Genomic DNA, 21,400 nt, shown 5'->3' on the forward strand with positions numbered 1-21,400 from the left:
GAGTATTTTAATTAGCTATCTATTAAGCTAGGGAGAGAGAGAGTACACAATTTAGCATGACAGTCCCATATATGTTTAAATAACAATCAAAGTCAAGTTTGTGAGATTATTCAAACAGATCATTTAGGAACACAGCAATGCTTGCATTGACCTTTATAAGTTTAAAGATATATTGCTCAATTAATTTGATTCATAGTGTCTCTAAAATTTCCAAATTAACCCATTTGTGCTCTTTCAAAAGTTTTTTTAAATCAAAAAACACGAGCATCATTATTAAACATTATTTTATGACTCCACTCATAAACATCAGGCTTTGTGATCTGTTTGCACTGTATGAACAGTCATAAAGCATTACAGACATGGCTTATAATCAATGCACGTGACAGCTCAGCTACGTATGCTGCATGCAGTACAGAAACAATTCTAAACACAATGCAACACAAAATGACAATTCTGCACAAATTTTATTCTCTGTTATTTGAGATCAACTCTAGGATAAGAAGAAATTCTCTATATATTTTGAGAATCTAATTTCAAACTGAAATACAATCACTCTGGGAAATGATGCAAAAATATAAAAATCCCGCAGCGATCACACAAAAGACACTGTTCAATCTTCATGATCAACTTTCACAAGTGAGTCGCAAATACAGTTAGAAGAACTTCCCAAAAAAAAGTTATTTCTTGTGAGGAGGAGTTACCGGTAATGCAAATCTCTGATGTCTTCTCGCTCTTATCTGACAGGAGACAGGATGACAGAGAACAGTGGACTCACAGTTTAACATGATGGGCTGTAGGACAGGACTGCTGGTTTTAATCATCTGCTGGGCAGGTAAAGACTTTTTTATGAATGCCAATTATAGTCATGAAGATAAAAGATGTCAAAGAATTGATTTGAATGTTTATTTCCTCTGGACAGGCGCTGATGGTCAGACTCTGACACAATCTGATCCAGTGGTAAAAATGGCCGGAGAATCTCACACGTTGACCTGCACAACGTCTGGGTTCACATTAAGCAGCTACCACATGAACTGGGTCAGACAGGCGCCTGGAAAAGGACTGGAGTGGATTGCCTGGGTTGAAAATGACAATGACAGAAAATCCTACTCCCAGTCAGTTCGAGGCCGGTTTACAGCCTCCAGAGACAACAGCAGAGCGCAGGTGTATCTGCAGATGGACCGCCTGAAGGTGGAAGATTCCGCTGTTTATTATTGTGCTCGGCAGACACGGTGAACTGAGTTGGTTCAGCAGCTGTACAAAATCATGCAGTGCTCAACAGTTCTAAAGTTCACTTGTTCCTATTGATGCCACATCACACACACAGTTGTAATTACCGGTGCAAAAGAAAAGGTGAACATTTGAGCCCATAGATTTTTAACAACATTCAACAATCTTGTTTTATTTAAGTTTCAAGCATCTTAGTCTCCTCAAGTCTCTTATACTTTATTACTTACTTACTGTGGAGAACGTAATGCCTTCACTGGGATACACCAGAGATCAAACTGAGTTGAACTTAGCAGTGCATCCAGAAGAAGAGGTGGAGGCATTTTTTGAATTCTCTTTAAATGCAACCTTGAGGGCAGCTATTTAATGGTGGAAATGATTTGGTGAAATTTGGATTATGCATTGATTTAATCATAAGCGACTGTTGGATCTTGTCAGATGTGTGATTGCCCTCCAGTTAGTAATTATTTGATTATTATTTTGTTTGTTTGGATAAACATTGTGTGTATATGTTTTGGGACAATAAAACAAGTGAAAATACAAATCTAGCATTTTGTGTGTTGCTCGGTTCAGACAGTAATTCATGGTTCAGAAATTATTGTTACTGTTATTAAATTAAAGTAACTATGAATAGATGGAAAACAAACCAAATCAATTTCACTGACAAATCCAGCACAACAGTGTGATTTCCCAGATACATTATTTAACTTTTTTAATTATTGTTAAAATTAATTTGTATTGTAATTTGGTTAGCATTATATTGCCTCAAAGTGCTTTACCTTTTGCAAATGTTATTATTATCATCTTAAAAAAAACAAAACTAACTGAATAACTGAACTAAGGCAATTTAGTTCATATGATTATAGTAAATTGCGACGTACAATGAGACAGCAAAATAGTCTCACTGCATAGCGTGTCAGCATAGTTAGCAGTGAGGTGAGGCTCAGCTTCTCAGTATTTTAAATGAAAAATATTTAAAAAGAAATTAAGATAAAGGGAAAATAACTTTTTAATAGAAATCACTGGATAAATACTGTATAACAATTACATTAATTTTTTTCCCTTTTCCTTTTTTTGGATGACACCTGCCTCCCCTGATGCACTGTGTAAAAATAATGTCTAAATTAAAAAATAAATACAAATAGAAACACATATGCGTTAAAGATGAACATGAAATCCACTGTGGTATAGGCTTACAGAAGTGCTGTAGTTTTGGTACGTGCCTGTGTCACTGTGGTTATTATATAGGGGCTGGGTTGGGCAGCACAGCGCTACATGCCATAACAAAAACCCTGCAGTGACATTGTACTTCACTTGTCAGTCATGAAATGAGAAAAACGTTCCGATTCATATTCCATGAGGGGATCAGATTTCCGTCAAATGACTGAATGTGTTATAATATAATCTCAGCTGAGTTATTATATACCATACATATATGTCACAATTATGAAATATTTGCAATGTAATTTAAGTGAAAATGATTAACAATAGTTTGCGGTAGTAGTCCATAATTTTACCGCTTTATGAAAGTCTCATGGTATTGATGTGTTTTACAAAGTGGGCAACCACTGAGTTTTTGAGGTTCAGTGTCTTATCATTAATCAAATTAAGTTTATTATGTTAATGATTATAAACTAATTTAGGGTTTATTAAGTTTCTACTTGTCATGTTAGCTAATATGGCCCACCCATGATTCTAAATGTTCTCTCATGCTGTGCTGCATTGAGCTCAAGAACTGATACATTTGAAAAAAATAAAAAATAAAGAAATAGGCTGTTATGAAAAAAAGAATGGCAATGCGTGAATATTTTGGTCTTGCAGTAATCAACATAAAAACAGAGGAAGCACACTCTACCACAACAGGTGCTTCCTCATCCAGTTCCAAAAAAGGAAACCTAGTTGCTCCTCTGAGAAAGATGCACGCTTTTTTAAAACTCATTGTGACAGACAGACTTAGTTTTACTCAAAAAAGAAGAAGAAATTCACTCAATATATGCTATTATATATTTTAGAGCAAGCCTGTGTTTCAGCTGTGATCAGTAGAGATCTGTGCGTACCAAAGCGGACGGATGAGTTCTCATATGGATTATCTCTGCAGCTTTGCTTCAGAAAAAGAAGACCAGCTTAGAGCTGTGGATATAGACATTTTTATAGGCACAGTCAAAAATAACTGCTATTTCAGATTGCTAACTCACCACATTTGAGTTTTCAGTCACTGCTTTCATATTGCGTGATTTTACTGTATTTGTTTTGCTTTATATTGGCTTCTTCCATTCTGGTTTCGTAAAACGATTGCCTTCATAATTCTCTCGATTGTCACGAGAAGAAAGAAACCACAACTCAACAGATGGAAAGAGGGGAAAGGTCTACAATTAGAGTTATGAATTATGCACACTGAATGTTCAGTGCCCATAACAGATCATACATGATCCTGTTACATAATCCTTCATGCGTTGCAAATATGAAAGTTTATGCAATTTGAGACGATATCCTCAATGTGCACATAATGATGATACCGTTGCTTGCTGACACTTCTGATATCTTTTTATCTACCGGTATTTGTCTTTTTGACCACATTTCCATTTGCCCTATTACAGTAACAAAAATTGCATTTTCTCTTTCTTTATAAGTTGCAGACTTTAGTTTAAAAAAAATATGTTGCAAATGGCATTTGCAAAGTTCAGCATATTGTATATGCATATGCTTGGATGCCATGATTGAATGAGAGAGGTACCGAATCCACCTTGTCCTTTTAAATAAAGTACATCTGACATCTAACAGGAAAACTCTTCAACACAAACTAGACAACAGTAGGAAGAATACTGGACGGTTAGAAATGAAGTATTTGCCGGGGTCCATTCCACTTTAATGCTTGTGCATGGAAATATGAAACAAGAAGCACAAAACGTGCTGAAGAACCCAAACCCCAACAAATTCAAACATCACAATTTTTACGATCATCACCAGGGGGCACCAAGACATCATGAATGTAAAATCCATTGTTGCAGCAGCGACCTTACCAGTTTAAGAGCATTTCTCAGGAGTCAGTCTCATCCTCGGTTTTAGCGTGACAGTGGGAGGAGATAAAAAAAATGGCTTAAGTAGAAACATTATCTCACTGGAATAGAGAAAGTTCCATCTTTATGATTGAAGTAGGACATAAAGGAACAATGAGAGGAAAAATTGTTGCAGGAGAATCATGGAGTCCTTTAAATGGTTTGATCTTCACAATTAGTCTTTTGACACCAACGGTTGATAATATGATCTTTTAATTTGGCACTTTCATAGCAGAGTATTTTAATTAGCTATCTATTAAGCTAGGGAGAGAGAGAGTACACAATTTAGCATGACAGTCCCATATACGTGTAAATAACAATCAAAGTCAAGTTTGTGAGATTATTCAAACAGATCATTTAGGTACACAGCAATGCTTGCATTGACCTTTATAAGTTTAAAGATATATTGCTCAATTAATTTGATTCATAGTGTCTCTGAAATTTCCAAATTAACCCATTTGTGCTCTTTCAAAAGTTTTTTTAAATCAAAAAACACGAGCATCATTATTAAACATTATTTTATGACTCCACTCATAAACATCAGGCTTTGTGATCTGTTTGCACTGTATGAACAGTCATAAAGCATTACAGACATGGCTTATAATCAATGCACGTGACAGCTCAGCTACGTATGCTGCATGCAGTACAGAAACAATTCTAAACACAATGCAACACAAAATGACAATTCTGCACAAATTTTATTCCCTGTTATTTGAGATCAACTCTAGGATAAGAAGAAATTGTCTATATATTTTGAGAATCTAACTTCAAACTGAAATACAATCACTCTGGGAAATGATGCAAAAATATAAAAATCACGCAGCGATCACGCAAAAGACACTGTTCAATCTTCATGATCAACTTTCACAAGTGAGTTGCAAATACAGTTAGAAGAACTTCCAAAAAAAAAGTTCTTTCTTGTGAGGAGGAGTTACCGGTAATGCAAATCTCTGATGTCTTCTCGCTCTTATCTGACAGGAGACAGGATGACAGAGAACAGTGGACTCACAGTTTAACATGATGGGCTGTAGGACAGGACTGCTGGTTTTAATCATCTGCTGGGCAGGTAAAGACTTTTTTATGAATGCCAATTATAGTCATGAAGATAAAAGATGTCAAAGAATTGATTTGAATGTTTATTTCCTCTGGACAGGCGCTGATGGTCAGACTCTGACACAATCTGATCCAGTGGTAAAAATGGCCGGAGAATCTCACACGTTGACCTGCACAACGTCTGGGTTCACATTAAGCAGCTACCACATGAGCTGGGTCAGACAGGCGCCTGGAAAAGGACTGGAGTGGATTGCCTGGGATGAAAATAACAATAACAGAAAATTCTACTCCCAGTCAGTTCGAGGCCGGTTTACAGCCTCCAGAGACAACAGCAGAGCGCAGGTGTATCTGCAGATGGACCGCCTGAAGGTGGAAGATTCCGCTGTTTATTATTGTGCTCGGCAGACACGGTGAACTGAGTTGGTTCAGCAGCTGTACAAAATCATGCAGTGCTCAACAGTTCTAAAGTTCACTTGTTCCTATTGATGCCACGTCACACACACAGTTGTAATTACCGGTGCAAAAGAAAAGGTGAACCTTTGAGCCCATAGATTTTTAACAACATTCAACAATCTTGTTTTATTTAAGTTTCAAGCATCTTAGTCTCCTCAAGTCTCTTATACTTTATTACTTACTTACTGTCGAGAACGTAATGCCTTCACTGGGATACACCAGAGATCAAACTGAGTTGAATTTAGCAGTGCATCCAGAAGAAGAGGTGGAGGCATTTTTTAAATTCTCTTTAAATGCAACCTTGAGGGCAGCTATTTAATGGTGGAAATGATTTGGTGAAATTTGGATTATGCATTGATTTAATCATAAGCGACTGTTGGATCTTGTCAGATGTGTGATTGCCCTCCAGTTAGTAATTATTTGATTATTATTTTGTTTGTTTGGATAAACATTGTGTGTATATGTTTTGGGACAATAAAACAAGTGAAAATACAAATCTAGCATTTTGTGTGTTGCTCGGTTCAGACAGTAATTCATGGTTCAGAAATTATTGTTACTGTTATTAAATTAAAGTAACTATGAATAGATGGAAAACAAACCAAATCAATTTCACTGACAAATCCAGCACAACAGTGTGATTTCCCAGATACATTATTTAACTTTTTTAATTATTGTTAAAATTAATTTGTATTGTAATTTGGTTAGCATTATATTGCCTCAAAGTGCTTTACCTTTTGCAAATGTTATTATTATCATCTTAAAAAAAACAAAACTAACTGAATAACTGAACTAAGGCAATTTAGTTCATATGATTATAGTAAATTGCGACGTACAATGAGACAGCAAAATAGTCTCACTGCATAGCGTGTCAGCATAGTTAGCAGTGAGGTGAGGCTCAGCTTCTCAGTATTTTAAATGAAAAATATTTAAAAAGAAATTAAGATAAAGGGAAAATAACTTTTTAATAGAAATCACTGGATAAATACTGTATAACAATTACATTAATTTTTTTCCCTTTTCCTTTTTTTGGATGACACCTGCCTCCCCTGATGCACTGTGTAAAAATAATGTCTAAATTAAAAAATAAATACAAATAGAAACACATATGCGTTAAAGATGAACATGAAATCCACTGTGGAATAGGCTTACAGAAGTGCTGTAGTTTTGGTACGTGCCTGTGTCACTGTGGTTATATATATACGGGGTGGTCAGCACAGCGCTACATGCCATAACAAAAACCCTGCAGTGACATTGTACTTCACTTGTCAGTCATGAAATGAGAAAAACGTTCCGATTCATATTCCATGAGGGGATCAGATTTCCGTCAAATGACTGAATGTGTTATAATATAATCTCAGCTGAGTTATTATATACCATACATATATGTCACAATTATGAAATATTTGCAATGTAATTTAAGTGAAAATGATTAACAATAGTTTGCGATAGTAGTCCATAATTTTACCGCTTTATGAAAGTCTCATGGTATTGATGTGTTTTACAAAGTGGGCAACCACTGAGTTTTTGAGGTTCAGTGTCTTATCATTAATCAAATTAAGTTTATTATGTTAATGAGTATAGACTAATTTAGGGTTTATTAAGTTTCTAGTTGTCATGTTAGCTAATATGGCCCACCCATGAGTCTAAATGTTCTCTCATGCTGTGCTGCATTGAGCTCAAGAACTGATACATTTGAAAAAAATAAAAAATAAAGAAATAGGCTGTTATGAAAAAAAGAATGGCAATGCGTGAATATTTTGGTCTTGCAGTAATAAACATAAAAACAGAGGAAGCACACTCTACCACAACAGGTGCTTCCTCATCCAGTTCCAAAAAAGGAAACCTTCCAAAGACTTATACGTTCCTAAAATGGTGGGGGGGGGGGGGGGGGGGGGGGGATCACACATTTCTAGCAAACACACTACATATAAACATGTATGAGACGTGTTGTTGTAGTCCAGGGCACATTTGGAAGAATAATGTGCTTCCATCTCTGTGGGACGAGTCTGAACACTGGAATTTTCTTGTGGAAAAACTGATGCAGAATCAGATAATAGTTAAATAATATGTTCTGTTTTGAATGGTTTTCATAGGGGTGGCACGGTGGTCTAGCGTTCTACACTGTTGCCTCCACAGCAAGAAGGTTCTAGGCTCTATACCTTTCTCTGCTGGGTTTGTGTTTTCTTCCCATGTTTGGGTTTTCCTCCGGGTTCTTTGGCTTCCTTCTACCTTCAAAAACATGCAGCTTAGATGTATTGGCCACACCAAATTGTCCGTAGGTGTGAGTGTGTGTGCTTGTTTGTCTTTCATGTGACCCCCCCGCAATAAGCTGGGGTCTTGTCCAGGGTGTATGCTGCCTCTTGCCCATAGCTAGCTGGGATAGGCTCCAGCAGACCCGTGACCCACAAGGAGGATAAGTGGCTGTAGGTGAGACTATTGCGCTTGTCTCTTCTACAAGAAGATGGATGGATGGATCGTTCTTATAGGTTGCTCCAGCTGATGAAATTAACACACCCTTGTGACTGACCATCCAAGTCTAAACTTTTTTCCTTTTAGCATCCCTGTGCTGTGCTTAAATGTTTAAAGGTATTGAGACTTTACGCTCATAATGAAGGTTAAATTGTTCAAAAGAAGCTGTAATAAGATGGAATAAATCAGTATTAGAAAACCAGTGTCACGGTCCATTGCCATATTAGATGAGTCAAACACATTTTGTGATCCAATGGTGTAAGCGGCAGGAAATGAAGTTGACAGGAATGTCTGACAGCAGGAAACTGCTTCATAACTGACTGTAGGATATTAATATCTCAAGGGATGCGGTTACACGTAGTACACGAGGAGTTTCTTCAGCTGTTGCTTAGTATAATGAAGTCTAATTGTTATATCACTGTGATGGACGCTTTGACTACTGGGGCAAAGGAACAATGGTGACTGTCACGACAGGTAAAATACTCTTCTTCAGTTTTAATATTACAAATGTGATATTTATGACAATGACAATTTATGACTCCTTATGACTATTGGGGAAAAGGAACAATGGTTACTGTTACATCAGGTAAGCCAGTCTTTTTGTTTACATTTATTTATGTATTATTATATATAAATATACAATATGTTATTTAAAAAAAAAAAAATCTAGTTTTAGGTTGTTCACATCTGGAATAAATGTATTCCAGTTTACACAATTTGAAATTCGATGGTGAAAATTATATTTCATTCGATACAATGGTAAGTTAAATGTATTAGAGGTAGATTGTAGTAAAACAATCATAGTAAGTTTGTGGGAATAGGTTTTAGTATGCCATGGTCAATGATATGTTGCACTGTGATTATTTTGACTACTGGGGAAAAGGCACCATGGTTACCGTGACGGCAGGTACCGGTATGTACTTTTAATATCATAAAATGACATTCCTGATAATATTACAACATATTTGTCGTCATTTTCCTGCAGTCACAATTATCAGCCAACATTTAAATTACTATGAAAAAATTAGTTTTTATTTCAGATAATACAATGCCATGTTCAAATTATTCAAATTAACTAAGAAGTCAAACAGTAATTTCTGCAGAACTCAGTGGATAATTTTGGTTTGCGCTTTTTATGGTTTTTATAAGACTGCGACTGATTTAGTGTACAGGCAGGCTTCATGCTGGCTGTACTTTTAATACAGCAAGCTAAGTAGTTTCAACACTGTGTTATTATGATGCTTTTGGCCACTGGGGAAAGGGTACTACTGTAACCGTTTCATCAGGTAAGACATCTCTTTAACCTCATTCCTAACTGCTTAATGTGAACAAAAGAAGACAAATACGAAAATCTAATTCTTACGTTTTTGTTTTATTCTAGCCATGAAAGATTTGCAGTTATTCTTGCCAAAATGATGTTTGCTACCTATTTTTAAGTAGAACGGGTGATAAATAAAATAAGTGTCAAAGATTAACCCCAGTGCAAGAAACATTATTTTAATAAATGAGGTGGCTGAACATAAACAATTGCACGTAGATGTTTACTTACCAAACGTACTCAAATGTAACAATCATTGTTGACTCAGGGGGAAAAAAAGATTGTAAAGTTATTATGAATCAAATTTTTATTTGGAACTTTAATCCCACATTTTCTTTTGTTTCCCAGCCACTTCATCTGGACCGACTGTATTTCCTCTGAGGCAATGTCTTTCTGAAACTGCAAGCACAATCACTCTCGGTTGTCTTGCCACCGGCTTCATGCCCTCCTCACTTACTTACACTTGGAGAAAAAATGGGGCTGCGCTGACCGACTTCATTCAGTCCCCTCCGGTTCTCCAAGGGAATGTGTACACAGGAATCAGTCAAATCCGAGTGAAGAGACAGGACTGGGATCCCGAGGAAGCTTTCCAATGTGCTGTGACGCATGAAGCGGGAAATGCCCAGGCTACTTTCAGCAGAGCAAGTAAGACCTTTGTTTGTTCTTTATAAAATATATAATATTATAATAAGTGCAGTAATTTGAAATGATCTGACTGACATAGTGGAGTTCTTAATACACTTTGATTGTCCAAGTTTTGTCATATTTTAAATAAAATGCTTGAATTGTAATTAATAATAATAATAATAATAATTATTATTATTATGGTATTTGTATATCTATCTATCTATCTATCTATCTATCTATCTATCTATCTATCTATCTATCCAGTGTTCCTTTAAAAATGTAATTAACACATGAAATTAAATTACGGTAAGCACCATGATATATACTTATATATTTTACGTCATGCTCAGGACGCATTGCATGCCAAAAACTGAGGTGGAATAAGAAGTCCAAAGCTTTCTTGTGTATACTCTGCTGCTGCTCTTGTCTTTTTCGTTCTTTACTAATATCTTGTATGTCATGTCTTGTCTCTAAAAACATGACATGCTCAGCTTCTTTCCATCTATTTTTGAAATTTTGGATATGCAGATGGTTGGAAACAAAATCTGCTTGCTTGCGCAAACAATGTATATGCAAAAGTGAGCACCAAAAAAATATGTTTTCCAATTTGCTGTTTCATATGAGCATATCTTAAATACATACCACATGTATGCATGTATGTGTATTGGTGTGTGTGTTTGTATGTGTGCGTGTTTAAATATAACAACACATAATTTATTTCCTCTGCTTCTGCATACATATTTTGATGTATATTTTTCAGAGGTTACCAGTACTTTTAAGTTGCCAACTCTAAGGGTGTTGGCCTCCTCTGATAAGGAACATGAGGCATCCTTCTCCTGCTTTGCCAAAGATTTCTCCCCTAAAGAATATCAGATCAAGTGGCTGAAGAGTGATAAGGACATTACCGACAAAATATACGAGATAAAAACACCTTCTCAGGAAAGAAAGGATGAAAAAGGAACAGCACTGTACAGTGCAGCAAGTTTTCTCTTGGTACCAGTGAGCGAGTGGACTCAGGACACGGAGTTTACCTGTCAGTTTGAAGGTAAAGGGGAACACAACATTCCAACCTTTGTGAATTCATCTGTGACCTGCTGTAAAGACACAGTTCAATGTAAGTATATTTCTCACTTATCTTTAAAAAAAAAAAGAAAATATTTATTTTTCTTTAATTCATTTAAAAAAATGCCTTTAAATTCTCAGTGCCACCAGCGCAGGAATGTACCAAAGCTGATGCAAGCATCGAGATCACTGGCCCCACGATGGAGGACATGTTTCTAAATAAAACAGGAACGATAGAGTGTCGAGTGCAAGAAAACAATCCATCTGTCAGAAAGATTTGGTGGGAAGATCAGCGTGGAAATGAAATGTTTGGTTCCTCACCAACGGCCCTTAAAGGGAAGATATCCAGTCTTTCGCTTGACATCACTTATGACGAATGGAGCCGGGGTATACAGCGTTACTGCGTTGTTGAACACACGGCATGGCGTGAGCCATTAAAGAAACTCTATGAAAGGAATATTGGTAAGAAAACAACTCAATGGTATTAAAGCACATTGTGATTGACATTGCTTTATGTGGGTTTTTTTTTGACAGATATTCTATGCTGCCTGCTCATTCATTCTCTCATGCTTACAGGAGAACAGCTCCAGCGTCCTTCAGTGTTTATGCTGCCTCCAGTAGAACATACTAGAAAAGAAACGGTGACCCTGACTTGCTACGTGAAAGACTTCTTCCCTCGTGAGGTTTTCGTGTCTTGGCTTGTCGATGATGAGGCAGCGGACTCAAATTACGAATTCCATACCACAAATCCCATCAAAAATGGCGGCTCTTATTCTGTGTATGGCCACTTATCTGTCAGCCTTGAGCAGTGGAAGAAGAATGATGTGGTCTATAGCTGTGCAGTTCACCACGAGTCTGTGGCTAACACAACCAAAGCTATCGTCAGGTCCATTGGTTACAGAACCTTCGACAAAACCAACATTGTCAACCTCAACATGAACATCCCTGAAACGTGCAAGGCCCAGTAGATGCTATTCTGTGTCACCGTGTCTACTGTTGTTTAATGTTCGTCACATGTGATATGACGTTGTGTTTGTCCTTTTTACTTGCAGATTCAAAAACAAAAATAAAAAAAAAGCACTTTGCAACTCTGTTGATGTAATTCATTATGCAATTCGTGTCTATTTAACCAATGCTTTTAGCTTCGTGTTTAAGCGTATACATTCACAGTGCTATGATAACATTATAGCAACACAAAACCAGTGTAGATATCCCCTTCCCAAGTGCAGTCACAATCTATTAGCTTCCCAATGCCATATTGAAATAGTAAGATTAGCTGCCACATGATCTCTGTTAAAAATGTAGATTAATTACACTAATTATATTTGTATATTTGTGTACAGCCCATTAACATGGTGTACGACCTTGTCTTTGTCTGTGGATACTCGTTGTCTCAACTGGGGCTTGCACCCACAGCACATGAAATAATATTGTTGAAAGTCCAACATCAATGGTCCAATCTAAAAAAAAAAAAAGATATATTGATTCACAAGCCAAGTCATGCATTCCACATGAGAAGATGTCATCTTTCAGGAGTAATTCAAGGCCATTGTTTTGTTCAATGTAGTATTTTATCTCTGTAAACATAACAGCCAAGATTTATGAACTGCAAAAGTCTGTTGGTGTTAATCAGTAGATTTATTTACTTTGCACTGAATCCAGAGATCCTGATCGAAACTAACCCCCAATGGAACAGTGCGGTGGAAGCAGAAGAAGATGACTTGGGAAACACAACCCTTACATTTGTCCTTCTCTTCCTAATCACTCTGTTATTCACCATTGGAACTGTTGCTTTCAAGGTAATAATGGGCATTTATTAATGTACGCTTAACTCATAGAGAAACCTGTGACTCAGACAATAATTATATTATTAAACAACAATAATCAATGTGAATGCCACTGGGTTGAGAGAAGAATCCTTTTAACTGGACGAGTTTATTAACAATAGCAAACCTATGATAGGAAAAGCATGCCAGGATAATCATATTAGTAATTAATACCTCATCTATCCCAGTGAATGAACACGTTGCAAATGTTTGACTACATCTTGTCTCTTTATTTATTACTCTGACAGTGTCAACTGACAGTTACCCACAGCACCACCTTATTTCTGAACGTTGTTTTTATTTCAAGAAAAGCTCAAATATTAATACTAAATTTAAGTGCAAAGATTTAAATTAACAACAGGAATGTCAGTCAGTCAGTCAAAAAATACTTATTTCAATATCTGTAGCAAATATTTGTGATTGAATTACATTGAAAGTGTTTTTCACGTATTCAATATTATCCATAAATACCTTTTTCAAAATGAAATATGAAGCTACTTGTAATCTAATCTTTGTGTCACTGCATTTTAGAAATACAACATTCCACTTTTACTCACTAATTCAGATGCAGAACATTTCTCATATCATACACTTTCAAAATAAGCAAACTTTTACTGCAATATTACTAATCTTTTCTGTGTGTTTTTTTCTCATTTCAGGTTAAATGAAAAAGTATGAACTTTCTTAAAAAACAGTATTTTCACAGTCTTTCTTAGAATTTCATAGCATCATGCAAGTAACTGCAACTAAAGTGTTTCATGGCAAGTAGACGAGCTTTCTGTGTTTTAAAAAATACATGCTAGAATGAAGATTGCTTTCCCCCCCCCCCCTCTTCCTCTGTTTTTGAAATTGTTCATACTGTATATATTTCCTAATAAAGTTTCTGTGATTCTGATGAATAATATTCTTCTTTAAATGTATTCTATATAATCGCAGCACCTGGAATCATCAAACCTTTGAGTCAATATGTAAATTAGGAGACTTTACAGTTGGCTAGATTTTCAGTCTGTGAATAGAGAACTAGAACTAAAACCGAAAGCGACCTCTCTGTGATACGAGATATTCAAATGTGCGCTATGCTTTTTCTTCTTTACTTGTATGTATGATTGCAACTCACATCTGGTGTCTGTGATGCACCGTTGCTCTTTGCATTGTTTCATTTCTGTTTTTTGGTGCTTTTTTTAAATTGGGGACCCGGGTACTCTTCAACACGTCTGCTCGCTAAAAGCCCTGCTTCCTCTGGCCTGCATTGCTGCAGCAGCTGCATATTAGACTTCCCACCTTATTGCCACCTGACTGTAAAAGTAAAACTTTACCATCTGACCTGAAAACAAAGACAATACACTTTAAAATGAGGCAACAAAGCCTGCTAGATGACCAAAAAACACAAAGGTATGTATAATGAAGGGAAATGAACAACTTCACAATATAAAATCATCCACATCCATCATTTAGATTAAGCTAATCCAACTCTTCTCGATTACAGGACAACAGGTTGCCTCTCCAAATATCACGTTACACCCTGAGTGGAAAGGAGAGGTTGGATCCTCGCCAGTCAGACTCATTTGCACGCTGAGTGGATTCTTCCCAGATAAACTGACTGTCAGGTGGCAACAGGACAACGAGCCTCTAAATGGTCGGGGAATCCAGAGGAAGCTCCGGAGCACGGAGGAGGTGGAGGAAACCTTTACGATAACCAGTGCGATTGAGCCAGACATGAACGAATGGGAAGGTGGCACACAGTTTACATGCAGGGCCACTCACAACAACAATGGATTTGTAAAAACAATAAGTATTTGTCAGAGTAAGTAAATGTACAGCTATTATAGCACTAAATGTTTTATGAAGACACTGAGATTTTCCATTACTTAGTGATTTTTCTTATTTGTTCATTTCAATCTCAGCACATTCAAGCTTCCCTCCTGCCATTCATGTGGAGATTCCCAGCTTCAAGACAGTAATGATGGCAACATCTGAAGTGAAAGCAACATGTAGAGTCCACACTGGGCTTTATGCCAATGTAATCTGGCTCATTGATGGAAAAGTCTCACCAAAGAATGCATTAATCCAGGACAGACACTTAACTCATATTGACAGTAATGTGACAGTGTCATCAAGCCTTTGGAGAGACGTCAAATTCATAACGTGTAGAGCCGAACATCGGTGCTTCCGATCCACTGAGAGGACTGTGAATGTGGCAGGTGAGACGACTGCCGAGAGATACTCGAGCACCTTTTCCAGTGCAGGGGATGAGGGGAACACTTCTCTTGTTTTCTGTCTGTGCCATCCAGAACCTGGAGTTACATCTCCACTGGTGGAGATCAGAAGATCTCTTCCAAATCTGCTGAAGGGAAACGGTGCTGTGCTGGAGTGTGACATCAGACAACTCTCCTCCAGCGACCTGTTCGTCACATTTCAAGCCAACAGCGTTGACATCTCTGACAAACAGTATGTCGATCTTCCTGAAGCCCCAGGCCTCCATTCCATCAGCAGACGCTTCGCTGTTCCTCCACGCCACTGGAAGAACGACACCAGGTTCTCCTGCAAAGTGACTCAGGGCTTCTCCAGCAACTTTGAATCCAACTCGACGGGATACATTTTTGGTGAGTTCCTCCTCTTTCTCTGATGTTTTGCAGTTTGCTATCCTGTTTCACGTCGTGATTCGCCCTGTGTCCTAATTTATGGCTCATTTAGCTGACCCATCAATGGAACTGCTTCTGGTACCCAGTGAAGAATCAGGACCGCAAACACTGTGGTGTTCTGGATGGGGATTCAACCCTCAAATCACATGGTTTTCCGAGTCCCAGCAAAGATCTTCCACTGTTGACATCAGCATGGGGGCGGATGGACGAGTGGCAGCAGGCAGTCGACTTCACATCCCGCGAGCAGAGTGGAAAACTGGGAAGAGGTTCACTTGTGAGGTGTCTGACACATCTCTGAACAAAACAGTTGAGAAGGATGTCAGCCTCTGCTCGGGTAAAGAGCCTCAGCTGTTCACTAGTATCACTGTTAACATTCAACAAGTGTGTTTGATTCTTTTATTTAGTCTATGATATAAATGCATTCACAAAATTCTTACTCAATCCATTATGTCTTTTTCAACATTTGTTTTCCAGTCACCCCTCCGTCAGCTCAAATCATTGACGTCTACATTCAGGGGCCTTCACTTCAGCAACTGCAGAAGAAACAACAAGTGACAATCTCCTGTCTTCTTGTCAGCCCCTTTATGACTGATTTTTCCATCACCTGGAAAATAGGTGGCAGTAAATGTTCTCTTGGCGTTTATTCGGAGCCCGCTGTGGTGCACAGCAATGGAACGGAGACTGTGAGGAGTTTCATCAATGTGTCAATGGAGGACTGGCACGCATATAAACACGTGTCTTGTGAAGGGAAGCGCCGGTGTTCCGACAAGATCTATAGGGGACATGTAAAGAAAAGCAGAGGTAGTTTTATATGTAAAAAAAAATTGATTTGATTCTTTGCCATTGATTAGGTAATTTTAGAACATTCAACATAGTTCAAGATTGCAAAACAGCATCATCAAATGTTGCATTCACAAAAATGTATATTGATGCTTTCTTCTTTTGTGTTCTCAAGACATGTATCCACCGATAGTCAGGATAATTCAACCTCCTGCCTCTGAACCGTCTACGTCAGATGTCTTCACACCTCTTTGCCTGGTTTCTGGGTTTTCCCCATCTAACATTGTTGTGCACTGGAACAAGAATGGCCAGAGGCTCCCTTCAACTCATTACACCAACAGCGCAGCTTGGAGATATCCAGGGGGCACCACTTTCTCAATGAGCAGCAGCCTGAATGCATCTAAAGCTACGGCGCAAGACTCTACTTATTCTTGTGTTGTTAAACACGAGTCTTCTGAAACGCCGTTTGAAAGCGCCATAAAGGATGTCGTTGGTAAGCTCGGTGGAAGAGAGGTCTAAAGCCAATCTTAGATGTCCTGTGGAAACAACAGATTTCATTAAAAAAAAATTAAGTCTACGAATAAGTATAAAACATTTTAATTTACTTATTAGCTTACTTAATTACTCATTTATTTCAGATTAGTTAATTTACAACCATCATGTGATCTTCCACACAACAGTATTTGGCATCTGTATGGTCATTTTCTCCAGGCACGGTGACCCACAGCACTCCTTCGGCCACTTTGCTCCGAGGCTCTGGTGAACTTGTGTGCCTGGTCACTGACTTCAGCCCTGCAGCCGTGAGCATAACTTGGCTGCTTGACGACGGCAAGGAACTACGGGACTACAACACAAGCAGCCTCTACGTAGCACCGAATGGAAGGTTCAGCATCCACAGCCGCCTCCGGCTCTCAGAGGTTGCCTGGCCTGCCGGGGCGGTCATTAGTTGCCGCGTGACACTCGCCAACGCCACTCTTTCCCTGAATATATCTAAACCAGGTGCTGTTATATCCACTGATCTGTGTCTTTTTCCACTCATTAGAAATGACATGTTAACCACTAAGTTTTCATTAATTTGGTGACTTAATTATTTTATCAATAGCTGTTAAGCTTTACTGTATCATCGTCAATTTCACTGTTACCTGGTCAATCTTATTTGAGCTCTTTTTCTCTATTTTCTTACAGACATCTTGGAACAAAGTAATTCATTTGTTGATATCATTAGTACTGATTTGGATCCATCATTTAGATTCAGCTAATCCAACTCTTCTCGATTACAGGACAACAGGTTGCCTCTCCAAATATCACGTTACACCCTGAGTGGAAAGGAGAGGTTGGATCCTCGCCAGTCAGACTCATTTGCACGCTGAGTGGATTCTTCCCAGATAAACTGACTGTCAGGTGGCAACAGGACAACGAGCCTCTAAATGGTCGGGAAATCCAGAGGAAGCTCCGGAGCACGGAGGAGGTGGAGGAAACCTTTACGATAACCAGTGCGATTGAGCCAGACATGAACGAATGGGAAGGTGGCACACAGTTTACATGCAGGGCCACTCACAACAACAATGGATTTGTAAAAACAATAAGTATTTGTCAGAGTAAGTAAATGTACAGCTATTATAGCACTAAATGTTTTATGAAGACACTGAGATTTTCCATTACTTAGTGATTTTTCTTATTTGTTCATTTCAATCTCAGCACATTCAAGCTTCCCTCCTGCCATTCATGTGAAGATTCCCAGCTTCAAGACAGTAATGATGGCAACATCTGAAGTGAAAGCCACATGTAGAGTCCACACTGGGCTTCATGCCAATGTAATCTGGCTCATTGATGGAAAAGTCTCACCAAAGAATGCATTAATCCAGGACAGACACTTAACTCATATTGACAGTAATGTGACAGTGTCATCAAGCCTTTGGAGAGACGTCAAATTCATAACGTGTAGAGCCGAACATCGGTGCTTCCGATCCACTGAGAGGACTGTGAATGTGGCAGGTGAGACGACTGCCGAGAGATACTCGAGCACCTTTTCCAGTGCAGGGGATGAGGGGAACACTTCTCTTGTTTTCTGTCTGTGCCATCCAGAACCTGGAGTTACATCTCCACTGGTGGAGATCAGAAGATCTCTTCCAGATCTGCTGAAGGGAAACGGTGCTGTGCTGGAGTGTGACATCAGACAACTCTCCTCCAGCGACCTGTTCGTCACATTTCAAGCCAACAGCGTTGACATCTCTGACAAACAGTATGTTGATCTTCCTGAAGCCCCAGGCCTCCATTCCATCAGCAGACGCTTCGCTGTTCCTCCACGCCACTGGGAGAACGACACCAGGTTCTCCTGCAAAGTGACTCAGGGCTTCTCCAGCAACTTTGAATCCAACTCGACGGGATACATTTTTGGTGAGTTCCTCCTCTTTCTCCGATGTTTTGCAGTTTGCTATCCTGTTTCACGTCGTGATTCGCCCGGTGTCCTAATTTATGGCTCATTTAGCTGACCCATCAATGGAACTGCTTCTGGTACCCAGTGAAGAATCAGGACCGCAAACACTGTGGTGTTCTGGATGGGGATTCGACCCTCAAATCACATGGTTTTCCGAGTCCCAGCAAAGATCTTCCACTGTTGACATCAGCATGGGGGTGGATGGACGAGTAGCAGCAGGCAGTCGACTTCACATCCCGCGAGCAGAGTGGAAAACAGGGAAGAGGTTCACTTGTGAGGTGTCTGACACATCTCTGAACAAAACAGTTGAGAAGGATGTCAGCCTCTGCTCGGGTAAAGAGCCTCAGCTGTTCACTAGTATCACTGTTAACATTCAACAAGTGTGTTTGATTCTTTTATTTAGTCTATGATATAAATGCATTCACAAAATTCTTACTCAATCCATTATGTCTTTTTCAACATTTGTTTTCCAGTCACCCCTCCGTCAGCTCAAATCATTGACGTCTACATTCAGGGGCCTTCACTTCAGCAACTGCAGAAGAAACAACAAGTGACAATCTCCTGTCTTCTTGTCAGCCCCTTTATGAGCGATTTCTCCATCACCTGGAAAATAGGTGGCAGTAAATGTTCTCTTGGCGTTTATTCGGAGCCCGCTGTGGTGCACAGCAATGGAACGGAGACCGTGAGGAGTTTCATCAATGTGTCAATGGAGGACTGGCACGCATATAAACACGTGTCTTGTGAAGGGAAGCGCCGGTGTTCCGACAAGATCTATAGGGGACATGTAAAGAAAAGCAGAGGTAGTTTTATATGTAAAAAAAAATTGATTTGATTCTTTGCCATTGATTAGGTAATTTTAGAACATTCAACATAGTTCAAGATTGTAAAACAGCATCATCAAATGTTGCATTCACAAAAATGTATATTGATGCTTTCTTCTTTTGTGTTCTCAAGACATGTATCCACCGATAGTCAGGATAATTCAACCTCCTGCCTCTGAACCGTCTACGTCAGATGTCTTCACACCTCTTTGCCTGGTTTCTGGGTTTTCCCCATCTAACATTGTTGTGCACTGGAACAAGAATGGCCAGAGGCTCCCTTCAACTCATTACACCAACAGCGCAGCTTGGAGATATCCAGGGGGCACCACTTTCTCAATGAGCAGCAGCCTGAATGCATCTAAAGCTACGGCGCAAGACTCTACTTATTCTTGTGTTGTTAAACACGAGTCTTCTGAAACGCCGTTTGAAAGCGCCATAAAGGATGTCGTTGGTAAGCTCGGTGGAAGAGAGGTCTAAAGCCAATCTTAGATGTCCTGTGGAAACAACAGATTTCATTTAAAAAAAAATTAAGTCTACGAATAAGTATAAAACATTTTAATTTACTTATTAGCTTACTTAATTACTCATTTATTTCAGATTAGTTAATTTACAACCATCATGTGATCTTCCACACAACAGTATTTGGCATCTGTATGGTCATTTTCTCCAGGCACGGTAACCCACAGCACTCCTTCGGCCACTTTGCTCCGAGGCTCTGGTGAACTTGTGTGCCTGGTCACTGACTTCAGCCCTGCAGCCGTGAGCATAACTTGGCTGCTTGACGACAGCAAGGAACTACGGGACTACAACACAAGCAGGCTCTACGTAGCACCGAATGGAAGGTTCAGCATCCACAGCCGCCTCCGGCTCTCAGAGTTTGCCTGGCCTGCCGGGGCGGTCATTAGTTGCCGCGTGACACTCGCCAACGCCAGTCTTTCCCTGCATATATCTAAACCAGGTGCTGTTATATCCACTGATCTGTGTCTTTTTCCACTCATTAGAAATGACATGTTAACCACTAAGTTTTCATTAATTTGGTGACTTAATTATTTTATCAATAGCTGTTAAGCTTTACTGTATCAACGTCAATTTCACTGTTACCTGGTCAATCTTATTTGAGCTCTTTTTCTCTATTTTCTTACAGACATCTTGGAACAAAGTAATTCATTTGTTGATATCATTAGTACTGATTTGGACCAAGACCCATGTGTGGAAAGCTGGTATATGGCTTTCACGTTCCTCCTTTTTTTCCTCATCGCTATCATCTATGGTGTCTTTGCTACTGTAATTAAGGTACAAGATAAGGTATGATAAGATAAGGTACAACTGCGAGTGTGAGTGGCATGTACCTTTGCAGTGCAAAGGTTTCACCAGACTCTGACACATTCCCTCTGTTTTCTCCTTATAGGCAAATTGATCGATCGCACATTCCCATTCTCGTGATCCAAATGTGGACTGGATTTCCTTTTGGCGTTTAGTTGGACTAGATTAAAAGCATAATTCACGCATTTTCTCTCTCTTTAAACACATAGTCTCTGATTAAATGTTACAGAATTAGACTGTTCAGTTATTGTTGTTGCTGTGTGTAATGAATGTATGTAATGAACAAATGTAGGAGAAATTATAAATCAA

General features: G+C 38.8%; 1 protein-coding gene across 1 annotated transcript; it reads left to right on the top strand.

Annotated features, from left to right (window-relative positions):
* Positions 1–783: 783 nt before the first annotated feature.
* Positions 784–21,185, top strand: LOC137913763 (uncharacterized). The gene is made up of 19 exons (XM_068757395.1): positions 784–832; positions 920–1,225; positions 8,676–8,729; positions 9,922–10,218; positions 14,575–14,892; positions 14,993–15,289; positions 15,380–15,691; positions 15,783–16,064; positions 16,205–16,531; positions 16,686–17,003; positions 17,791–18,108; positions 18,209–18,505; positions 18,596–18,907; positions 18,999–19,280; positions 19,421–19,747; positions 19,902–20,219; positions 20,439–20,726; positions 20,913–21,061; positions 21,177–21,185. The coding sequence occupies exons 1-19, from the start codon at positions 784–786 to the stop codon at positions 21,183–21,185; spliced, it is 4,860 nt and encodes a 1,619-aa protein (XP_068613496.1).
* Positions 21,186–21,400: the final 215 nt, after the last annotated feature.

The sequence above is a fragment of the Brachionichthys hirsutus genome, unplaced genomic scaffold (assembly GCF_040956055.1).
Source record: "Brachionichthys hirsutus isolate HB-005 unplaced genomic scaffold, CSIRO-AGI_Bhir_v1 contig_853, whole genome shotgun sequence".
In the NCBI taxonomy this organism is placed as follows: Eukaryota; Metazoa; Chordata; class Actinopteri; order Lophiiformes; family Brachionichthyidae; genus Brachionichthys; species Brachionichthys hirsutus.

What these genes read in the sequence shown, in the direction of transcription:
- LOC137913763 (XM_068757395.1), top strand. Translation starts at nt 784, where the DNA reads ATGATGGGCTGTAGGACAGGACTGCTGGTTTTAATCATCTGCTGGGCA. An exon ending in ACATGTAAAGAAAAGCAGAG is followed by an intron (nt 16,532 to 16,685) that starts GTAGTTTTATAT and finishes TGTGTTCTCAAG; the next exon opens with ACATGTATCCACCGATAGTC. An exon ending in AACAATAAGTATTTGTCAGA is followed by an intron (nt 18,109 to 18,208) that starts GTAAGTAAATGT and finishes TTTCAATCTCAG; the next exon opens with CACATTCAAGCTTCCCTCCT.